This window comes from Nannospalax galili, unplaced genomic scaffold (assembly GCF_000622305.1).
Source record: "Nannospalax galili isolate Female #2095 unplaced genomic scaffold, S.galili_v1.0 scaffold3183, whole genome shotgun sequence".
In the NCBI taxonomy this organism is placed as follows: domain Eukaryota; kingdom Metazoa; phylum Chordata; class Mammalia; order Rodentia; family Spalacidae; genus Nannospalax; species Nannospalax galili.
In genome coordinates, this window is record NW_008349678.1 from 339,007 (window position 1) to 364,015 (window position 25,009).

The 25,009-nt window shown below is 40.0% G+C and overlaps 1 protein-coding gene across 1 annotated transcript in view; it reads left to right on the forward strand.

Annotated features, from left to right (window-relative positions):
- The window catches only part of LOC103745151 (guanine nucleotide exchange factor VAV3), a 278,692-nt gene that overhangs the window by 162,740 nt on the left and 90,943 nt on the right, over positions 1-25,009 (forward strand). Inside the window, exons 3-6 of the mRNA XM_008847051.2 lie at positions 12,790-12,848; positions 15,922-15,987; positions 20,917-21,025; positions 22,730-22,822. Of these exons, the coding sequence (XP_008845273.2) occupies positions 12,790-12,848; positions 15,922-15,987; positions 20,917-21,025; positions 22,730-22,822 (327 nt within the window). The remainder of the gene's footprint in view (positions 1-12,789; positions 12,849-15,921; positions 15,988-20,916; positions 21,026-22,729; positions 22,823-25,009) is intronic.

Sequence of the window (25,009 nt, forward strand, 5' to 3'; positions counted from 1 at the left end):
TACCGACCCGGATCAGTTCAGGATGAGTCTTTGTCCAAGCAGGCTCTTAGGTTCTGGCTTCACTGTCTAAACCGGCCCCTGCTGTCACCAGATTATGATCTTAAGAGACCACTTTTAGACTATTCATTCCCTGGCTCAGAAACCTTTGTTGGCGCCCCATAATAAAATAACAATGTCTAGTCTCCTTACTCTGACATTAAAAACTGTCTGCTTCTAACTTGCCCCTTAAACTCTCTTTAAACACCCCTGAACTCTGGGTTCTCACTTTTAATTATTTGTTCCCATTTGCATACCACTTAGTGAACCCCTTGTTGAATAGCTGTTGGGCATGTACTTGTCATAAGACATTTCAGTTGCTCTGGGTACTGGTGTGAAAGAGGCTGACAGACCCCTTGTTTTCATGGTGCATGTACTCTCTAATTTAAGGTGTAGTATTTCCAATATGAGAAATTAGGGCAGATATAAAATTGTTGGGTGAGCAGGCAGGCACACTGTTTTTGAACTCCATAACCTTACCTGGCTCTTCAGTCTTTCTAGTGCCAATCATGGCTATCCTGATTTTTAGGATCAGTTTCACACTCTGGGTTGGATCATTTGTTGTACATGTTGCCTTTTTTGCTCACTGCCTCTGTGGCAGTGGGTCCACATCTTCTCTTTTCCCCATGTAGCTGTTTCTAGAGCTTAATATTATCTTGTTCACAAAGTTTTCTTTGAGTATTTACTAGTATCTGTAAAATGCCGGGACCAGAGCCTGGCATTGCATGGGTATACTCATGTGCTCATAAGGTGTAGTCTAACTCAACTGTTCACCACCATAATTCTTTTGAGGTGAAGTTAATTTTAAATATGCATAAATATTTATACTGCTAAAGAGGAACTTTGGTATGGAACTACATAACAATTTAACCAGTGTTTTAATTGCTCAAACACATAGAAAAATGAACTTATATTCTTAACTTGGCTTTTTATTATTTTTATTTTTTGAATTTATTTTTATTTTGTGTATGAGTGTTTTATCTGCATGTATGTATGTGCATCTGTGTGTGCAATGCCCATGGTCAGAAGAGAGCATCAGATTCCCTGGAACTGGAGTTATGGATGGTTGTTAGCTGCCATGTGGGTGCTGGGAATTGAACCTGGGTCTTCTGCAAGAGCAGCCAGTGCTCTTAACCACTGAGCCATCTCTCCAGCCCCCTAGGTCAGGGAGTTTTAAAGGCTGTCATTGTATTCTTGTCTGTGGGCAGTTACCACTTCTAGGTGGTTTGCAGTCGTTATTCTTTACTCTCAGTGAGGTGTCCCTAGACCAGGACAAGATGCGCATTTCCAGGCCGCTGATCAGTGCATCCCGTTCATCTGCACTGTGAGACCCTGTCATTCTGGCATTGCTTTTCCTTTCCATTACTCTGCATTTCATCCTTTATGGTGGCCATAGTCACAGGACTGCCCCCAGGAAGCAGTGACCTTCTCAGCCAGATGTATGACTTTGAAAGTGAGCAGAGTTTGGAGAGTGTGTTGACTTTGTCCCACGTTTGATTTGTGGACAGTTTTGAATATTTATTAAATTTCCGAGTTCCTTAAAAAATCGCACAGAACTTTCCCAGTTTATGTCAGCAGATCACACATGTGGCTTGGCAGGAGCACATAGGGCATGCCCATCTAAAGTGAGCATGAGAGTCACCAGTGGCATGGCTGAGGGAGCTGGTGGTGACACCGCCTGCAGTAGCCACCACAGCTCTGCTGGAGCCCCACTGCGGTGGAGGCTAGAGGAAACAGTGCTCCTCCCAGGGTGTGCAGCGTAATTCCTGTTCTCAGTGTTGAATGCGTTACAGCTGCCACACATTCTTGTGTTCTCTGAATGGTTTCTTTTATAGTTGTGAACAGACAGTCGAAGTTCTTATCAGTTCTCAACTTCATTCAGCATACTCTCAGACATTTGGATCAGAATGATGGTTAGAACACTGTGTAAGAAAGGTTTCTCACAGTCTTTCAGTTGATATGAGAAAATTAGCTACATTGTCCTCAGATTTCTTTGTTCTACCCACCCTTTGGTAGGAAACATTTAATGAAACTTTTTGAAATTTATTGTTATTTATGTGTATGGGTGTTTTGCCTGCATGCATGTAAGTGTACCCATGTTGTGCAATACTCATGGAGACCAGAAAAGGGCATCAGAGCCTCTGGAACTGGAGTTATGGATGGTTGTTAGCCATCATGTGGGTGCTGGGAACTGAAGCCAGGTCCTCTGCAAGTGCTCTTAACCACAGAGCCATCTCTCCAGCCCTGGAAATGTTTAATTTTGAGTAACCCTCTGTAAGTGGTGATGGTGAGAATGCTCTATTCCTCCATATTCTACAGGTCTGGGATCTACTTGGAGCACAGCAGGTAATGTGGTTGGGTCTGGCTGAACTTGGCAGGTGTTGGAGGAAAGGCAGAGTGGACTGGAAAACACCCAGAATGAAGGAATCATGGAGACCCTTGAGTATGTCACTAAGCAGTTGGAGCTCTTTGTATGAGGAGTACATGTAAGAAGTTTCAGATGGGAGTGGTGGTATTGGTGGTATGATCAGATTCTGTAGAACTGTAATCAACCTTCATGGTAGCCAAATAGAATATGAACTCCAGAAGAGTGAAATTGGAAGCCTAGAGACACACTGACATGAAGCAAGACATAGGGATCCTGGACCAAGGCATAAGCACAAGGGTAGAGGTGGCACTGGATCTGAGTGGATTTCAAAGGACAGATTGATAGGGTTTAGATGTGGGATAGAACTCAAGAAAGTCCCCCCTCCCCCCAGTGTGTGGCCACAGGAGTGTGTTGGGGACTATGGGCTATGGGGTCGCTGGGAGAAGAAGCAGCTTTTGAGGAAAGATGTACCTTTTGGCAGAGGGCTGATGCCAGCAAGGCAGAGGTAGAACCACAGCAGTGTAGAAGTGTCTTCTGAGACAAGTGCAGGACACTTGGTTTAGAAAGCATTTGCTTATTGACCTTATTTCTCTCAGAACCTGAAAGCCAAGTCTACTGAGGACCAATTTAGAAAGACATTGTTCAGGAAATGACAGCTATAGAAAGCTTTTCTGAGACTGAGGTGAATCTGTTCAAATATGGAAGTGACCCCTCTGGACTGTGCTTTAATGATGGAATGGACAGGCCAGACAACATTCCATGTTAATTTAGCCAGTCAGAGGCAAAGGTGGAATTTGAACTGAGAAACTCTTAGTCCCAAATCTGCAATCAAGCCTCTGTTAATGGCAGACCAAGTCTGCAAAATCCCTGCCCTTCAAAATGCAGCCCGGTGTCCCCTCTTCTCAAGAGCTTTTTAAACCTTTCTGGTTTCCTCTAGCCTTAAAGAGAACAGCTGGCATCACTCTCTTTTGGGTTACAATGTACGTTGTAATACTCAGCCATGATCCCACTTTGCCCTCCACCTGTATGGTCTTTCCTGATAGACCCTGGGCTTCTTGAGAGTAGAAAGCATGACGCCTTCATTTTGTACCCTTAGAATTTGGAATGTATCTTTTGTATGTAGCACATATTGAGGATTCAATAAATGTTTACTAATGCAAGTAATTAATAGAAAGGGTGTTGACGGAGAAAGAGTGATAGCCTGGACCAAAGAGACCAGGTTCTGATATCAGTGTTGCTACTGCCTGTTCTTTGACTTCAGGCAAGCTAGTTAAGTTTCTTCATTATCTTCATTCCCCCTTAGATACGACGGGGATAGTGAATGAGAATCTATAAAATACAGGAAGTCCCTGGTATTTGTGAGATAGGGACCAGGAATTGTGTGTGTGTGTGTGTGTGTGTGTCTGTCTGTCTGTCTGTCTGTCTGTGTGTGTGTGCGTGTGTCTGTGTATATGTGTGTGTGTGTGTGTGTGTGTGTGTGTGTGTGTGTGTGTGTAAACCTGGAAGGAATGATTGGGAGCTTTCATTATCTTCTCACGGGGAAATGCAATTTAAAGTATTTTATTTATTATTCTTTTTATTGTATGTATATGAGTGTATTGCCTGCATGTACATAAGTGCACCAGGGTCATGTAGAACCCATGGAGGTCAGAAGAGGGCACCAGATTCCCCTGGAAGTGGAGTTACAGACCATTGTTAGCTACCGTGTAGGTGCTGGAAATCGAGCCCAAGTCCTCTGCAAGAGTAGCCAGTGCTCTTAACCACTGAGCCATCTCTCCAGCTCTAGGTAATGCAACTTAAAAGAACCATTGAACAGAATATGATAGCTCTAGAATTTAACATATAGGATAGAGTTGGTGGGTGAGCATATATGGTTGGAAGTTGGGATTCAGCCAAATGACTTATATTGTAGTTTGGCTCTTAAATGTCCTCCAGAGGCCAATATATTGAAGACTTTGTCTCCAGTCTGTGATATTACTGGGAGATCCTGAAACCTCTAGAAGGTAGGGCTTGATGGGAGACTGTTAGGTCACTGAGGGATGTTGGGACTCTAGTCCCTTCCTTTTTCTCTCTGATTCATGGTTACCACAAAGTGCATAGTCTTTCCCTGTCATATGCTTGCTGTCATGATGCACTGCTTTTCACAGGCCCCAAAGCAGTGGGGCCAATGACCATGGGCCGAGCCCTCTGGAATAATGAGCCAAAGCAAAGTAAGCTTTTCTTCCACAGAAATTGATTATCCCAGATTTTTTTTTTTGTCACAGCAAAGGAAAACAAACGACCACATCTCGAAATTATAAAATTATAATTAAATAACTAGCACATTCTGATTATATAGAGTTTATGTTCATTTGCAGTACAGTATGGGTGATGGAGATGGTGGATGATGGATACCAATGGTCCTCCGAGCCCACCCCTGTGGGGTCTTGTCACCTCTTCTGTGAGATGGTTCTTACATCTAGTTTTCTGAAGTGCTTTGAAAAGATAAAAATCTTACTTTATCTATGATAATGTGGTAACAAGAAAGTAATTGTAATTCAATAAGAATCTAGCCATGGAGTACAGGGTACATTTAAATATGCTGTACATCTAGAGTGCTTCCTTTCTCCTTCTTAACAGGTTTGTGTGATAGCAATGTTTTTATTGAAATTTCACAAATAAAGGGAAATACATTATAGAACATTCCATGTTAATTTATCCGAAGTGGAGGTGGGATTTGAACCCAGAAAGTCTTAGTACACAGTCTGTATAAAAAGCCTTGCATATAACTTTCTTAAAGGAGGTTATCATTCTCTGTAGTTCCAATTATGAAAATTCAAAAAAGAAAAATAATTTTGTATTTATGATCACCACTGAGGTCAGCACAAGGTGTAATTTTGATCCGCTAGAACTATACACAGACACTAGTCTTGCAAACAGTGGGAACTCACTTCCCATCGTTTATAATCTTGATCAGAAGAGTGCTCTCCTGTGCTCTCCTGGGGCAGTATTTCCTTGTTTGCCCCTGTAGGAGGTGCAGGGGCATTTTCCAGGAGTACCCTGCTGTTGAAAACAACAAAGCTATAGCAGGTGTTCTGGGAACTCTCTGAGATGTGTGGCTGCAAATGACACTGCAGTACAATGTATCCTAACGGGGTAATTTACTATGTGAAATTGGAATTGCAAAGACAATTAAGATAATGAGTTCTTTTGATTTCCTAGGAGACAGAAAGTAAAGCATATTGGTAATCTGAAACTCACCATTTGGTTCGGTTTAGAATTGGGCCTCATTGTCAGGAATATGGTGTTAGGGGTTTCTGGATACTACAAAGTCCCTGGGCTACCTCTGGATTGCAGCTGACTGGTCTCCAGGCCCATTCTTCTGTATGAATTCCCCAGCCCAACACCCTGAGCTGCCCCCCACCCAGTTAGTCTTTTAGACCTGGGGTTTGTCTCTGTTCCATGGGGCATTTGCTCTGAGCCTGCAGGAACCTTGATGGGGCACCTGCATCTCCAGCCTCTTCTGCTTGATTCTGGTTTCCTGCTGTGGTGCTCACTGCCCTGGAGCCCTGGAACCACTAAGATTGCTTTGCACTTGGGGCTCAAACTAGCAGCCCACTTGCCCCTGCACATTTCACCTCTCTGTAAAACTCACTACTCCGTGGACTCCTACAAAACCCAGCTCCTTGATCAAGTACTTATTTTTTCAAGAGCCTTCCCACTGGGTCAGGGAGTGGGCTAAGAGGGAGCAACTTTAGAACAAAAGCTCAGGAGGGTACATTCCCATTAATTAACATCTTTTGGGCTGATATGCATGTTGGGTCCTGTAAGTACCTCCAGTCATTGTCCATGCCTGTGGCTTTCTTAACTCAGAACTCTACCTGGAGCTACCTTACTGGACTGCTTCTCCATAACTGGCTCGCTTCAGCTGCAAGTTACAAAACCAGCATGAATGTGCTAGGTTAAGCAAAGAGAGGGAAGTTGTCAGAAGTCTCTTGAAGAGAATTGTTAAAAGTCAAAGCTTTTGCCACAAGGAAACAGAGTGTTCCAGACAGCTGGGAAGTTACTACATGAACGCACAGCAATGATGACAGTATGCACAAGTCCCAAGTAAGCTCACGCCAGACCAAATCCCAGCATAGCTGAGAAGTGGACACCTGAAGAACTGTTGGGAACTGATGACTGCTGGGAAGGGGAGAGTCAGGGGCGAGACTCTTGGTAGGTCAACTAGGCTCCAGGGGATGGATCCACACCCCACACCGAAGGACATTTGGGGATACAAATTAGACTCTACAGGCCTTAATACACACACACACACACACACACATACACACACACACATACACACACACATACACACACACATACACACACATACACACACACACATACACATACACACACAAAGCTCAAGCCAGACAGAATCCCAGCATAGACATTGGGAAGTAAGTAAGAAACCCTGATCCTACCCGAGGAACATTTGAAGCCAATGGTTGCTGGATGGATCCACACTGAAGGACATTTGGGGACACCAATTTCTCAGAGAAATTGGTGCCCCCAAATATATATGATGTACACACACACACACACACACACACACACACATTACTGTCATGGGGAGAAGTAAAGGGGTGCAGATAGGGGAGGGGATCTAAGTACAATTAAAATGTATTATATAAAATTAACAAAAATTTGATTAAAAAGGGAAAAGAAACTGTGAGGGAGAAGTAAGGGGGTGCAGATAGGGGAGGGGATCTAAGTAAAATTAAAATGTATTATATAAAATTAACAAAAATTTGATTAAAAAGGGAAAAAATGAAAGCTTTGTCAGTATACAATATCACATTTTACTTTATATAGTAAAATAGAATGGTAAAATAGAGCTTAAATCCGGTAAAAGTTGTGACTAGAAAAAAAGTTTGACAGGGGGCTCAAGAATGTTTGTTGGCGCTACAGTTGAGAGATAGGCAACTCATTCCCATACTTAATATTTAATTTTCGTTATGGGTTCTTCTTCAATTACTCATTCATTTCCCCACTTTGGCCAGGCCAAACCCTTTACACATTTTGATGCAGATTATCCAGAATCTTCACAATAGCTTTTGCAAGGCAAACAGCACTTGTTCATTGATTTGAGCAGCAGATATTTTGTCTTAAGCAGCTGTTAGGGGAATAAAACAAAGAAGAAGCCATTTGATTTCCCTGCCCTGAAGGTATTGTTGGAAAGCAGAAGAGTGACTAACCATCCCTAGGATGCTCTGTTGCATTCTTACATGCTCTCCCAGAGCACCTAAATTCCTGGAAACATTCTAAGAGTACCCCTCATTCCTTTTCTCTTAGTCACCCCATTTCCCATATTTCCTGTAGCAGCACCTGGATATAATTGAAAAGATATTTGGTAAGGATGCTAACTGCTGGTTTTGCACAAAAATGTTGAAACAGCTCATTGACAGGAAAACAACCAAAGCTTTAGATTATTTATGTACACTGAAGTGTCACATAGAATTAAAATAGATGATGCATAATGGCATGGATGTGCTCTATTGTTAGTGACAAAAGTATGCCTCTGCATGTTTTAGGAAAATCTTAGATTTTTATAAATCGGTTTAATAGGCACTCATTTTCTTGAGACAGATTATGTTCTATAGTTCAGGCCTGCCTAGAACTCACTATGTAGCCCAAGCTTGCCTTGAATTTATAACAGTCCCCCCTGCCTCATCTTTCCAAGTGGTGGAATGACAGGCTAGGAACTCATTTATTAAAAGAATAATACTAAAGAAATGGAAAAAAAACTTTGCAAGAGTCACACAAGATTCTTACCTTGACCTCTTCTAGATAAAGCTCAGAGTAGTGGGAAAGTGACAACTTTCATATAGGAGTATTTTAGTTTGAAAAAATAATTATGAATTCCTTGAAAAAGTTTTAAATTTTTAAATAAAACCATAGGTACTAGAGCAGAAATACAGCTTAAGGCCAAAAGGGATACATGGGACCCAGGCTTGGTGTGAGAAAGAATCAGAAGAGGCCCCTTGGAGGAGCAGACAGTCTCACTGAGCTCTGGATGTATATGAGAAGTGCTGCCCAGGGCTGTCCCAAAGGCTTTCTGGGTAGATATGTTGGAACCACCACTGCTGGCTTGCCCAGGTCCTCACAAGTTCTTCCCACAGCCCCCAAGGTGCTCAGCCATGGCTCCTAAGGGAGTCTCGCATCTCACTTCTTACCAATCTCTCTGTGGCTGTCCTAGTGCACTCTTGGACCATTGAGAAAAGTCCTGGCGGTCTCCTGGCTACTGTTGCTCCCATGACCTCCTACCTCAGCCTGTCCTTCACCAATGCAGTTTAATCCTGTTTTCTCCTTTCCCAAACTTTGTCAGTGATTCCTATTGCATATGTGATGTAATCTCCACTTCTAAAGCAGGATGAGGAGCCTTGCTCTCTATCCTAGTGCACTCTTGGACCATTGAGAAAAGTCCTGGTGGTCTCCTGGCTGCTGTTGCTCCCATGACCTCCTACCTCAGCCTGTCCTTCACCAATGCAGTTTAATCCTGTTTTCTCCTTTCCCAAACTTTGTCAGTGATTCCTATTGCATATGTGATGTAATCTCCACTTCTAAAGCAGGATGAGGAGCCTTGCTCTCTCCTCCCATCCTTGTGAGGCAGTAGGTCTAACATGCTGCCCAGAATGATCTTTTCTTACAAATGCCCCTTTTCTTGCCCATGGAAATAGTGGATATTGATAAAGAAAGACCATGATACAGAGTTAGTGTTGGTCATGGTCACAAACATTCTTACTAATTCACCTTCTTTTCTGGGATTTAATGTCCATAATTTCTTATTACTTTGAAGTAACAATTTAGAAATTAAAACTTTCATGGGATACAGGCTTTTTCGTCTTCTTGGGTATGCGTTCTTTCACAGATCATCTTCACTGGATGCTTTAAATGACAGGTTAGAGACTCTACACAGAGGATTTGAGACTCTTATTCATTTGTATACTTGCCTGTCCCAAATCTCAAAACAATCTGCCTTTATAGAATACACGTTGTTCTAAAAACACCACATTAACTAAACATTCTGTGTTTGTTTTGGCTAAACTTAAGAGTTAATATTAGACTGATGTACAATAGGTTAGCTACACAACTCAGGGGTGTTCTTACAGAGGTTCACTGTAACCTCCTACTCACCATAATTCCATCCTCCTCATCCTTCCATTTGTGTTTTTATTTTCCTACTGTTTACTATTAACAAATAGCCTCTGTTACATCTCAGGAGTTGCTTTCAACTTAATTTTTTCAAGGGTTTGTACTTAGCGTCAGTAGGGCTAGAGTAATTCACTATCGTCTGGCTCCCTCTGGCGGTGAATATTCACATGACACATCAAGTAGTTTTGCTCAGCCTCCTGGGGGTCACAGGGGTAGGGAAAAGATTGTAGTTGTTCTGGTTGTTAGTGGATAAAGGGCAGAGGACAAGCTACTTTGTAAACCCATAATTATTATAGAAAATATATCCTAAGAACAAAATACATAGCCATTAAAAGACACATTAAAATAAGTGTACTATTGCTTCTGATGTTTTTCTTGCAGTGGTGCTGAGGAGACCACAGCGGAAAACAGAAATCAGAGGCAGTTTGTGCTATGGTTTTGTGGCATTTTCACCAGGATAGGGTGTGCACTAGAGTCAAGATTAGCTTATTCAAGGTCTAAATACTACTTCATAGATTAGATTATTCCAGAACTTCCTGAAAGCTAGACTTTTCACTTAGTAATGCATGGTTTTGTTATTTTACCAAGTGGTTATTTTTATTTTGACAGTTTTGTTGTTGACTACTTTACTAACTCACTGAAGATAAATGAATACCTTTGCTTCATTACTGGGAATTAATTGATAGCATTTCATTTGAGCGACCTTGTCTTATTTTAATATTGGATTTTTAACCAAGAAGAAGTTGCACAGAGACTTCAGATTATGCTTTTTCTTTTTTCCCCTAGGGGATCAGAAGAAGACTAGGGTTAGCATTGGGGTCCAGTCACTTAGCCCCTCAGGTCTCGAGGTCTCTTGATCCATGTAACTCTTAGGAACCATCCTAAAGCATTCTGTTCCCTTCTTTTTTGTGTGAATGAAATTTTAATACATTTTTAAAATTTATTTTTAAGTTAACAAAAATTGTATCTATGTCATATATGGCATGTTGTTTTGAAATGTGTGCACCGTGGGATGCTTAAATAGAATTAATTGACATGCATCACCTCAACTTTTCATTTCCTGTGGTGAGAGCACATAAAATCTATTATCTCCATAATTTTCTAGAACATAGTACATTGTCCATAGTTACTTTGTAATTTCAATTTTATTTCTGTACAGTAATTTTATTGTACATAATAAAAACTCACATTTATTGAGTAAAGCATTTGAGGAGCACTCTGATTTTATTTGTACTGTAACTTCATGAGGCAGTTAGCTGTGATTATATTATATAGAGGCTAGCAAAGGTGGCTTTAGCTAAAGTCAACAGTGATTCAGACCTCCAGATATTCCTCCTCCAGAGCCAGAAGTCTCTAACCACAGCTATATACTACTTCCTGTAGCAAGTAAGATTGAGACCCGCCAGGGGGTTTGTTCTCCTAAGAGGCTTCTCCTGAGGGCTGGAGACCTAGGCTTTCTGTTTCTGAGGAATTAGAAGGTTGTCATATTCCCTTAGTCCAGACAGACTTTGTTTTCCTCTCATTCATCTCTCACTCTAAATGGGTCCTATAATAGAATTTCCTTAAGTTTTGTTTTGCTTAATGCTGGGAATTTGAACAAGTTACACCTGCCTTCATAAAAACTGATTTAATGAGAAAAATACATTCCAGGTCCCCGACTTCCTTACTAAGCCTTTGAAAAAGATGACGAGGTAAAAATGGCTGAGAAACGGGTAGAATTGCAAGGTGTGGATACTAAGGCTGTTAGCAGAGCACATTTGGGCTTAGGTACTGAAGATCTTCATAAGGAATCCTTGAAATACACAAGTGGGAGAAATTTAGGAAAATTTGTCTTGGATAGATTCATAATAAAGCAATTTCTTTAAAGGTGACAATTTTAAAGAGTTGCTACCATAATAGTTTAATGATTATTAATTATCACCAGAGGCATTATCTAGAGGAAGAAACTAAAACTAGTGATGTTAGGTGATTTGCTTAAAGCTACCTGGCTAATGAATGGGGAAGTCAGGGTTTGAATCCCTGTGGCCAGACTCAAGAGCTGAAACCCTCAACCACCCTGCTAGTCAGCAATGCTTCCTATGATGATAGAAATATTTCATACATGCATATAAGGTGTTTTGATCAAATCCATGCCCACTCCCTCCCCTCTAACCCCTCCCATATCTCCCCATCACTTTTTTTTCTGATAACTTCATGTACCCTTTCTTCTTCTTTGAATAATTAATTTTTTGGGCCTTTTGGCTACTCTGACATTACCCCCCTCTGAAGAAGTAACCCTTAAATCTTTTTAGGATTAGATACAAGCTCCCAAATACTTTCAACCTTTTTGGCCTTTGGAACAGAGTATGTTTCTAAGAGGCCCAAGGACATTTTGACTTTTAGCCAAGAAACTGGCTACTTTTCTTTGGGGTCTTTCTACCCTAACTGCCTACCCAATTCCTACTTCCTTATCACGCCATCCTCTGAAGAGGTTACCCAAATTGCCAATAGGGAATAGGGTCACAGACAGCTCAGGCTTCTTCCATGCTGAACAGGGACACAGGGTGAGGCAATTGGAGTACCCCTTTAGTGGGTCTCTCTAAAAGACTCCTAAATTGCATAACTCTTATCTCTAAAGGGAAAAGAAAGTCCTTGAATCGTGAATAGGAGATGTGAAGGAGAAGTAAAGGCAAGAGTAACTAGCATTACAAGTTCTAGCCAGAGAGCTAGAAAAAAGTCAGAGCAGGGCAATTTTCAAATGTTCATATGAGTCCATTGGATCTGTGCAGTCCAAAATGCAGCGTAAATGGTGACTAATGAGCACATAAAACATGGCTAAAGCAAGTGAGGAAATGAAGTTTTTGGTTTTTAAATTTTAATTTAAATTGCTTCGTGTGTCTATTGGGTAACACACTTTATGCAGTCTTTAAGGCTTTGCAGTACAGACATCAGATGTTTTCAGTTAATGAATTTAACTCCTGTTTTATTGGAAAAAAACTACAACTCAGATGTGGTGGTAATCCGAATTATGTTCTCAAATTAATACCTTTTGTTCTCAATAATACCTTTTTCCTGTCATGAACCTTCCCATTTTATACTTTTCAGCATCAACAAATTTGTATTTCGCCTGCCTCTGTTAATAGTGGATTGGGACACTATGTTGCTTTTGGGGAAAAACTTTACGCCTTATGAATACATGTTTATTTTGCATTTTCCTCTTTTTTCAGGTTATAGAAACATTATCTCGACTTTCTCGCACACCCATAGCGTTGGCCACAGGAATCAGGTAATTCATTTCTTTGGGGTTGATGGAGTTAGTGCAATGATTGTTTCTTGAATGGTCACTGTTTGCAAAGCATTGTACATCCAGGAACCATGTCCTGTTGGTGAAAAGTGCCTGGTATATAAATGCCAAGTACACTTTTGAGATTTATTGAGCAGTTAGGAATTATTCATGGGGCGAGATAGATAGCTTAGTGGTTAAAATTACTGCCTGCTCTTGCAGAGGACCTGGACCCACATGACAGCTAACAGCTTTCCTAACTCCAGTTCATGGGCATCTGACACCCTTTTCTGATCTCCTCAGGCATTGCATAACACAAGGGCACTTACACACATGCAGGCAATACACTCATGTGCTTGGTGGTGCATACCTTTAATCCCAGCACTTGGGCATGGGGGGAGGCAGAGGCAGGATGAGCTCTATGAGTTCAAGGCCAGCCTGGTCTGCATAGTGAGTTCCAGGCCAGCTGGGGCTCCAGGGAGACCCTGTCTCAAAAAGACCAAAAAAAAAAAAAAAAAATTATTCATAGAGTTGTGTAAGACACAATGTCTAAATATTGTTCTTAACTATCTGGTGACTGTTACCAGTATGATTCTTTAGAAATTTCTCACAAATTTCTGTATGTATAATTCCTTAAGACAAATGTAGATGTTTAAATAGAGAAACTTTTTAATATATAATGTATTGATTTCTTGTGGAATAGATCATAACAATTCATAATGTTTTAAGAGTTTAAGAAATAATCAGACAATTATAAAATGGTAAATGTCTGTACTGGAGAGATGGCTCAGCAGTTAAGAGCACTGGCTGCTCTTGGAGAGGACCTGGGTTCATTTTCCAGCACCCACATGGTGGCTAGAAACCATCCAAACTCCAGTTCCAGGGAATTTGATGCCCTCTTCTGATCTCCACGGGCATTGCATAACATGGGTGCACTTAACATACATGCATGTAATACACTTATACATAAAATAAAAATAATAAAATATAAAAAATAAAATGGTAATTGTACAAGGATGCACACTGAAGATTTGGCAATATGTTAAAAACTTGGAATTGGGCTGGAGAGATGGCTTAGCAGTTAAGAGCACTGATTGTTCTTGAAGAGGACCTGGTTTTGACTCCCAGCACCTACATGGTGGCTAACAACCACATGTAACTCCAGTTCCAGGGGATCTGACACCCTCTTCCGATCTCTGTAGACGTTGCATGACACAGGTGCATTTATGCACTTATGCAGGCAATACATTCATACACATAAAATAATAAAATATTTAAAAACTTGGAACTAATTAAATGTACCTTCTCCATGAAGTGGTGTATAAGACTATAAGCGTGGAAGTAGAGATGTCTATGTTGTCTGGGCTTTTTCTGTTTCAGGGATTACGTATTACCTACTTAACTTGAAGAATTCAGTAGACATGAGTATAAGCAACATTAGAAAAGAAAAACAGTTTTAGTAGCAACATAACCAGGCTACATGGAAATGGAGTGAGTTTTATTTTGCACTTACATTTTCAAGGCTTTTTGTTCTAGTCTCAACCCATGATGGGGTTCTCTAAGCCTCTACCTCTGCCCCTCTTGTTTTACTTTTCTGTGTCAGCTAATATTCATATTCTAAGGGAGAGGAGCCAAATATGTCTGGCAGGAGTGCTCAGCACTGGCTTAGAAGCTCAGATCCTTGGTGCAGATCACAGTGTTCTCAGGGAGGACACACTGAAGACTCTTTCTCAGAAATGGGACATGATATTAGCATTCTGTGGAAATATCCTATCAGCTGGATAATTCTTCAATTCTTTCTAATTTGTTCCTTAACAATGAACGGCTTTCTTTTTTTATAATTATTTTATTTTTTTATGTGTATGAGTGTTATGCCTGCATGTAGGTAGGTGCACCTTTGTTGTGCAATGCCCTTGGAGGACAGAAGAGGCTGTCGGATCCCCTGGAACTGGAGTTACGGACAGTTGTTAGCTGCCATGAGGATGCTGGGATTCGAACCTGGAAAAATGTCAAGAACAGTCAGTTTGAATAGCTTTCTATGCCAGTATATACTTTAATATATATCTATATATATGATATTGAAATAAGCATGATCTAATTTTTATGCATTTTTATGAAAGGATATCTGTCAGAAGTCTTTCTTCCTTTCAAATTTTATTGTTGTTAGTCATGTTAATTTATTGAAAAATGTAGGTCCCTTTGATGTCTTAAGGTCTAATCCATAAATCAGCGTGAAAGTCTGCTCTTCAATGCAACTATTTAGTCGTTGTTTAAAACATTATCTTGATGGCTCCTCTTTTATGGACATGTGACACACTCCAGAAAGAGTATAACATTAGGCCTCATATTATAATTACTGAAATTTTGCTAGCACATTTTTAAGGCATTATTTTGGTCATAAGCAAAAAGTATGTGTGATGATGAACCATACAAGGAAGCCAAATGATAGGCGTGGGGAAAATTTAAATTGTGCTCATTTTAAACAAGGGATAAAGAAAATACCCTGTTCTCTCTGAAGTCCACTTGGTTCATTTGTCCAGAAAAAATTTTTTAATCTAACTTAAATACCTTGAAATCTGAATAGAAAAAGATGACAGGGTCAATATGGTATGTGTTTGTCTTCTACTAATCTTCATCAGTACTAGTAAACTGAGCCAGGAAAGATCATTAATTATCCAGTTCTTTGTCAGATCAGATTTTCAGTTGAAGAGCGAGGTGTAGACAACAGGGGGATGAACCAGGCTGCTTGTTCCCTGAATTGGGCTCTGTGGTGGGTCCCATGGGTGACCCTGCAGGTATGTGGCAGGTGGGAGATCAGATAAGCACATTAGCATGTCTCCAACTGCAGGAGTGTCTTCAGGGACCTAGGATAATGCCACAGATGGTTTGGGGTAGCAGGTGTTGCTGCATCCCTAGGGGAACCCCAGTCACAGCTGCTGGGCAGGGCCTTTCGGGGAAACCCTGGATATCATTAAACGCAATGAATCTTGTCTGACTGGCAGCAAGCTTTCATGTTTAACAAGAGGTAAATGTGCATCGTGGTTGTTGCTCACCGGTGTTTTCTACTCTTTCCTAGGCCCTTCCCAACGGAAGAAAGTGTAAATGATGAAGACATCTACAAAGGCCTTCCTGACTTAATAGAGTACGTTGAACATTGTTAGCGAAATTGAGCCATCGTCCATATTTGCATTTAGCATAGATCTTAACTCTAATAACCTCCTGAAGGGTAAAAGTAATTTGATGATTAAGACATAATAAGAATTAACCTTAAACTGGTGACGCAAAGTTTCACAAGAATTATTTTCCAACTGACTTATAGTTCTTGTGTCCCTCTGAAGAGAGAGAAACATATTGTAATGAAATAAAATTTGAAAGTTTCTCAAAAGCTTAATAGAGTGGTTGATAAAACTGGAATGAGACAACTCGGGAATAATTAAGAAGAAGTGAGTTTACTACCAGAGTTGTAGGACAGAAAATGTGTGATTTTTACAGGCTGAAGGAAGGGCAAAGACTGTCTGCAGTTATTCAGAGATATGTCAGTAGATGGTGCTATTCCAAACAGGAATCCTTTTGGGCTTCATTATTAACAGTCAGGAGAGGCAGAAGGTTCTTGCAGCTGATTATCTTCTGCTGATTGAGTGACTTGTGCGGATTACAAATAAATATAAAGCATGATCCTCTCCTCAAAGACCTGATGATATAGATCAGGCTTGTTTGCAAAGAATTATAAGAGCTGGATTATGCTCCAAAGGTGATCCTCGGAATCCATGGAAATGCATTCTTTCATCTGCCCAACAAACACTGAACTTGCTCTTGCTTTAGGGCCTTTACACTGTGTTATAGCTTCCCGAATTACTGGCTCCCACCACTTGACTTTCTCGGGTGTCCCTTTATAGAGAGACCATCCCCTATTAAATTATCACCATACCCTTACCTTGTGCTGTGTTTTTATAGTGTGTACTGCTCCCCCAGACAACATTGGTTTGCTTCACTTACTGCCTGTGTCCTCATTCACATGTGCATGCTAGAACTTCAAACTGTGATGGGCTGTTTAGGGTCAGTGCTTAAAGTTTTTGCTTTGTAAGCAAGAAGACCTGAGTTTGGGTTCTCAGAATCTTCTTAAATGCTGCGTAAGCATGGCAGCTTGCCTGTAATTCCAGCCTTGGAATGTAGACATAGAGGTTCACCCAGAGCAAGCTGGCTAGTGAGACTAGCCATATGTACTAGCCCTAGATTTGACTGAGAGGCCCTGCCTCAATGTATAAGGTAGAAGGGCAATCGAGGAAGATTCTTGACATCAACTTCAGGCCTGTGTATGCAGGTGTATACATATGCACATGTATCTCTATACACATTTATCCATAGACATGCAACCACTCATACACACATGCATGCATACCACATACACATATACATGAAAAAAAGAAGAAGGGCTCCAAACGGACTCTGATACCTAATGGATTCTTGGGAAATAAATAGGTGAATAAAGCCAAAACAGCATGAAGCATCTACTGTGTGCCGGGAATTGCATATCAAGCATCTACTGTGTGCCAGGAATTTCATATTAGGGCTGAGCTATCTAATCAGCCAATCGTAAGAGTGTATTGAATGCTCATTTGTGGACTGATGTGTTCTGTACACTGTGCCGTGGAATACCACCATGTTCTTAGATCCATACTGCAGTGGTTTAAAGATGAAAAAGTCATATATGTAAAGCAAACTAACTTGTTGAAGATAGTATCACAGAGTAGTAGCCTTTGGATTTTAACCCAGATGTTTCAGACCTCAGGGCAGAGACTTAATCACTGCTCTAGAAGCAAGGTGTGCCCTAACTGGGTCCTGTGGGAGCACCGAGTAGAGAAGCATGTCAGGAGAGTCCTGTCTCCAGCCGCAGGGATGGGCGGCAAGAGTAGGCAGTGTTTGGAATGGCTGCTAAGTCCTATATTTTAAACAACCTTTTGAGAATAGCTTCTTACCTCTTTTTAACTTTCAAGAAATCATTATCTCCTTAAATCAACAGCAGTCTTCATCAAGTAACTGTGAGTTTATTGGTCTTATAACCTTATAAAGTATTAGGAAGCATATATTATTTCTAGTGCTGTGATAATGTTCTTTTTAAAGCCCCACGCATGGTTACTAAACTCCACTAATGGTCACAAATACCTGTTCACTTTCTATAGCCTTCCCTTCTCTTGTTCTGATTTGCAGTAAGACGGAGAGTGGGTGGCAGGGGTGTTAGGAGTCAGGCAGGAGGCCTGAGATTGAAGTCAGAGGATGGAGCTCACACGATTTGCCACCCTTGCATCAGAACCAGTGCCTTCCGCAGTTAGGTCATCTCAGCTCATCATAATCACATCAAACTTCCCTGCCCTTTGACGTATTAGACAAAATGCTCAAACCAACTTAATTGCTTTTTGGCCAGAGTCCATCAAAGTTCATTTCTCTAGAAATCGTGACATTGATAATATGCTCAACTCCTCATGTTTCCAGAGTCAAACCTGGAAGACATCTCACACTCTGTCCCTGATTCCAAATGGTCACCATGTCTGGTGACACAGACCTATTTCTCCCTGTTCCTGACCTCACCAGCCTTTAACCCCTAGTTACAGCATTCAGTCTCTCTCATAGTGTTTTACCTCTTAACTTCTGGTTGCCCTACATATCTTCTCCCTTCTCCTGTCTTCCTTCCTGTGGGCAGCCTCCTGTTGATCCCTCAATAGCCCAGAAAAGGTTGAGCTTACCAAGTGCATGGCTCTTTACAGTTTGGTTTTAAGTCTTCCATCCAGTGGTCCACCACATTGCCTGGAGAAGAGGGGGGCCACCAAGTTCATCACACTACCTTTCGCATGTTCCTGTCTTTTGTCTGGAGCACTGGCCTGCCTTTTCATTTCATGTAGGTGTAGGTCACCCCTGCTGGGCTTTAAGCTCTGTGAGGACAGGAATGGCATCTGTTTTTTCTGCAGTCATACCTCTTAGAACACAATATTTTCTGCAGATAGCCATTGAATAGGCTGATATTCAAGATCTAACTGAGATGCAATACCTCTTTGAAACCTTCCCTGACTTTTTATTCACTTATTTTTATACTTCCCTGCTCCTTTAGTTTGTGACCATTTCTCTTATTACATATATAGAATTATGTATTTATGATCTGTTTTCCATAAAAGTCAGTGGGAGAGGTTTTTTTTGTGTGTATGATGTGCATGTGTATGCTGTGTATGCATACATGTATGTGTGCACACATTCATATATATGAGTGTGAGTACACACGTACCACAGCATGTGTGTGGAAGTCAGAGGACAACCTTGCCTTCTACATTATTTGAGACTTTAAACATCAGGCTAGCTGGTCTGCAAGCTTCCAGGAATTCTCCTGTCTCTGTTTCCTACCTTGCTGTAGGATCACTGAGATTTCAGACATGAAATACTAAGCTTCATGTGGCTTCTGGGAATTCAAACTCAGATCTTCACACCTGCATAACAAGTACTTTAGTCATTGGGCCAGCTTCCTAGGGAGAGAGTTTTTGGTCTATATATCACGAGTATTTTAGAACCTGGAATTCAGTCAGCCCTAGTAAATGTCTGTTGAATGGCTAGGTGGGTGGGTAGGTGGGAGGACAAGTAACTCTGAAGTGAGTTTTCCTCAGAGCATAGTTCTCCAAAACTTCTGTTCTCTCCTTTAATATATGTTCTTTTTCTCTGGTATTTGGTAGTTCATTCCTGTCAAATACCTCCAAATAATCCTTCATGACACACATAAACAACCCTGTGATTGTACCAGCTTTGAAAAATGTTCCAAGTTGCAGAGTGACACAGTTACACTGTTTTGACTTTTGCTCCTGTCAGTTTATAACGTTCAGTCTGCTGGGGCCCAGGAAGGGTGCTCAGGGCTAGCCATATTAAAGAGGTGGATCTCTTTCACAGAGAGATGAATGCTTTGAAAGACATCTCTATATCCGTTAAGATCATTCTTTTGGATTATCAGTTAGTAGGAGGCATTATAGAAGTTTTGAACTAGAATGGAAAACCAAAGAGTAGCAGAACGTGAAAGAGAGGGAATGCCGTGATTAATAAATGCCAGAGTCACAGGAGGGGCTTAGTCACTGCCTCTGTGCAAGTGCTCTCTGAAGACCCGAAAACAGAGGTTAATCTCCACGAAACTAGCATAAGGTTTTCAGTGGTTTTCAAATAGATGTTAAATGTTTAAAGGATGTTGCCCATCCCCTTTAAAAACAAAACACAATTAAAACAGATAAACTCAGAATCTGGTGGTTGGAGAGCCATCTGAGGGTACTGTCTGAGTGGGCTTGAAGGAGGATGGTTTGCAAACAACTGGTTTAGATATTGATAATAGCCTCTCAGTAATTGATGCTGCCAAGAGACCAATTTTAAGAGCCAGGGTTGGTACATGAACAAAACAAAACAGAGGCTTTCAGGCCTCTGGGAACTTGCTTATATGAACTTACACAATGGTGACAGCATGCTCAAGACCCATGCTGACTCAACAAAACAAAAATCCGAATTAGAACTGGGGAAATGGGCGGAAGGCCCTAACCTTAGCTGAGGAACTATTGGCAACTGAATACTGCTGGGTGAGGGAAAGTTGATCTTCCTTAAGTGAGTGACTATAGACAGGCTGACTAGATGCCAGTGGATGAACTTGTACTGAGGGACATCTAGGTACAAATGCTTGACCAGATAGACCTTAACCTTTATGCTAGAATGCTTAAAATCTGGTGTGTAGGGGGGACTATGGGAGGGGTACAGAGGGGGAGCGAGTCTAAATATGACTAAGATCAATTGTATAAAATATACAAAACTCAATAAAAATATACATTAAAAAAGAGAGACCAAATTTTTAACATGTCAGATATTCCTTAACTCTTCTGCCCTCTCCATATGTCTCTCCTTAATACATGAGCCTGAGGTCCTGAAAAAGCAGAAACGGGGGGCAGTGTGATGAGGTGGTTAAAATACTCACTCAGCATGAAGCAGCCAAGTTTTGAGATCATGGCTCTGACATTGACAAGCTATGCTACCTTTGACCTTTATGTTGTATTCTTTGTTTTAGTGAAACCCATGTGGAAGATGAAGAAGATCTCTATGACTGTGTTTATGGAGAGGATGAAGGCGGAGAAGTCTATGAGGACTTAATGAAGGCAGAGGAAGCACATCAACCTGTAGGAATTTCCCTTGTTTTTTAAGTAACTCTGAATAGTTTATTAGGACAGTGATTAGAAGAAATATAATTATTTAATTTCTGTTCGGATGATATTTTTAAACTTCTGTTTGCTTAAACTTATCTTTTTGTATTTGGAGATGCAAGCTTGGCATTTTGTTGTTAGAGATGACCATAGGACTCTAGTTTAATCCTTTCCTTTCACTAGTAAAGAAACGACATCTGAGGTAAATGCCATGTCAGCTCAGAAATGGCAGAGTGGTAAGAGGATGTAATTTCAGGAATCATGAAATTATACTGTTATGAAAGTAAGTCTTTTATAAAGCAGGTATATATGTTTTGGTTTAAATTTTATGTAAGATAAAATATATGTTAATGACTATTTCTTCCTATGTGTTCTTGCTATGAGTGAGTTTCTCCTTTTGGTTCATTATAAGCTTCCTAGCTTTCTATTACTGCTCAGACACTGACTTCACCAACGCACACTCAAAGCCTTCTGTGCCATGAATATATCTTGAGCATTCAGGAAGAATTACTTTGAACTGCCTTCTCATCTATAATTTGAAATCTTAAAAAGTCAGTTACTTAGGCATTTATTAGCATATTCTTTTATCCTAAAGAGTTCTTCATCTGTTGGGTGGTGACTTAGGGTCTTTAGGGACTTGATGAGTCGGCTCAGTTCTTTGTGCTTGGACCTTTAATAAAGGGCTGAGGGAGGCTGGCAGGTGCCACACCAGGGAGAGCCTTGGCTTCGGTGAGGTAGAAACAAGTCATTTGGTCTGTATTAAAGAAATATAATGACTGTATGTTTAACTTGATGTGAGAGAGACACGCTTCCTCTGAAGCATTGCCAAGAGGGTTCTAGGTGGCAGATTTGCACCCTGCAATAGTTATTGGCTTTGGTGCCAGCAGATCTTCAGGGTTCCCCCAGGGCAGTCTTCCCTCAGTACACATCTCTGGGTGGTTGCTATGGGCTAGCGTTAGAATTCCTGACAAGGTATAGAATACTTCACATAGCTTTTCTCACTCAGAACGCCTTGGATTTAGCAGAGAAAACTGAGTTACAGAGAAATTTTGTAACTTGTTCACAATTATAAAGCTAATCACAACCAAAACAGTATCTGAATCCAATTCCAGAGTCTTTGACCTTCTAATTTGAGCACTTAATGAAACAACTAATACTAAGATGCTAATGTTTGAAAAACGATATTTGAAGACTTTTTTTACTTACCAAACATCTTTTTGTATAGTGCTAAGGATTGAATCTCTGGCCTCATGCATGGGAGGCAATTGCTCTTGCTAGCTGTATATAGCTGTGTACTCACTCTGTCATTGAGCTGTACCTCCAGCCCTCAGCTATCTTAAATATTTAAAAAAATAACACATGTGAAATCTGTGTATTAAGGAAATTTATAGACTATTGTGTTACTAGAGTCATTAGCACTTTAATAAAAGAGATACTTTAAGGAGAATATCTATTCTCAAAGCTTATTTTAATCACTTAAAATTTTCTTATTTATAATGTTCAAAATTTTATAAAATAGCAAAATATGTCACAAATGCAGTTAAGTTTGTCTTTTGGTTATATGTTTATTATAATGGAAATTTTAAGGAACTCAGCAATGATTTTGATCGGTTTCTACTACTATATAGATTGATGTATGAATTTGATTAAACAGTTCTTATTTTACTGTTCTGACTGCAGAAATCTCTAGAAAATGATATACGGAGTTGTTGCCTTGCAGAAATTAGGCAGACAGAAGAAAAATATACAGAAACTTTGGAGTCAATAGAAAAAGTAAGTCATTAGGTATTATTTATGCACCAAGATTGCTTTACATAATTTATATGTTAGAACAGCTCTTCTTGAATTATGTATTCATGAATGTGTATTTGAATATTCCCATTTGAAGCCAGATACAGGAAGGCAAATGCTACATGGTCTCATACAGGTATAATCTAAAAAATGTTGAACTCATACATGTAAAGAATAGAATAGCGATTAGTAGAGGCTTGGGTGGTAGGAATGGGCCACTGGTTAAAGGAAATAAAATTGCTATTAGATAGGAGCAATATGGAAAAAAATATATCCAGAATAGTTAAATACAGAGGAAAGGAAAGATTGGCATGGAGGGCATGATAGGTGGGCTGGGAAGGGAAATGGGAAGTGAATGGCTATGGGGTGTTTTAATATGATAAGCAGTTCTAAAATTGATAATGATGATGGCTACACATCTCTGAGCATTCTAAGAACCATTAGATTGTAAACTAAATGACTGAGTTGTGTGAAATATGAGTTATGTCTCAGTAAAGCCCTTCAAAGAAAGAAACATAAAGATATCGAGGCAAATTTTTACATTCTGCAACTATTGATTGCTTTTTTAACATCTGAATGGATGATTTTTGGAACCCAGAATGAATCCCCAGTAACGGGAATGCTTCCAGTTTTTCTCCATTTAGAATGATGTTGGCTGTGGATTTGTTGTCTATAGCTTTAATTATATTGAGGTAGGTTCCCTCCAGTTGAACTCCTTCTAGGGCTTTTAACATAAATGCATGTTGAATTTCGTCAAAGGTCTTCTCTGTATCTATTAAGATGACATTGTGGATTTTGTCTTTGAGTCCCTTTATATGATTTATGGTATTTATTGACTTATGTATATTGAACCATCCATGCATCTCTGGAATAAAGCTGACTTGATCACGGTGAATGATCTTTTTAATGTGCATCTGTATGTGGTTCGCAAGTATTTTGTTGAGAATTTTTGCATCTATGTTCATTAAGGATATGCGTCTATAATTTTCTTTTTTGGTTGTGTCTTTACCTGGTTTTAGTATTAGAGTGATTCTGGATTCACAGAAGGAATTTGGGACTTTTCTCCCTGTTTCTGTCTTTTTGAATAATTTAGTATTGTTTGTAGATCTTCTTTAAATGTCTGGTAGAATTCTGCTGTAAATCCATTGGGGCCTGGGCTTTTTTAGTCAGGAGATTTGGTATTACTGTTTCAATTTCCTTATATGTTATGGGTCTGTTTAAGCTGTGATCTCTTCTTGGTTTAGCTTTGGTGAGTCCCATGATTTTAGATATCCACCCATTTCTTTTAGGTTTTCAAGTTTAATAGCATATAGGTTTTTAAAGTATTCCCTTATAATGTTCTAGATCTTTTTATTGTGTTGTTTCCCCTCTCATCTCTGATTTTGTTGATTGGGAGTTACTCTTTCTTTCTTTTGGTTGACTAGGTTAAGGATCTGTCTATCTTGTTTATCTTTTCAAAGAACCAGCTCTTGGGTTCATTGTTTCTTTGTATTGTTTTCTTTGTTTGTATTTCCTTAATTTCTGCTCTAATTTTTGTCATGTCTTCTTGTCTGGAGGGTTTGGGTTTCATTTGTTGTTGCCTATCAAGAGTCTTGAGTTGCAATGTTAAGTCATTTATTTGTGTTCTTTCTGACTTTTTAAGGTAGGTACTTAGAGCTACAAACTTCTCCCTTAGGACTGCTTTTAAAGTGTCCCAGAGGTTTTGTTGTGTTGTATTGTTCTTTTCATTGAATTCCAGTAATACTTTTATTTCTTTCTTAATTTTCCCTTTGACCCACTCATTATTCAGGAGTGTGTTGTTTAAGCTCCACGAGTTTATGTAGTTAATAAGGCTTCTTCTGGTGTTGATTTTAAGCTTTATTGCATTGTGGTCCAATAGAATGCATGGAATTATTTCAATTTTTTTGTATTTGTTAAGCTTTGTTTTGTCCCTTTTTATGTGGTCAATTTTGGAAGAAGTTCTATGGGGTGCTGAATAGAAAGTATATTCTTTGGTACTTGGGTGGACTATTTGGTAGATGTCTGTTAGGTCCATTTGATGCATGGTATTGTTTAATTCAGATGCCTCTGTTTATTCTTTGTCTGGCTGACCTATGTAATCAAGACAATGGGGTATTGAAGTCCCCTACTATTAGTGAGTTGTAATCAATCTGTACCTTAACGTTCTGT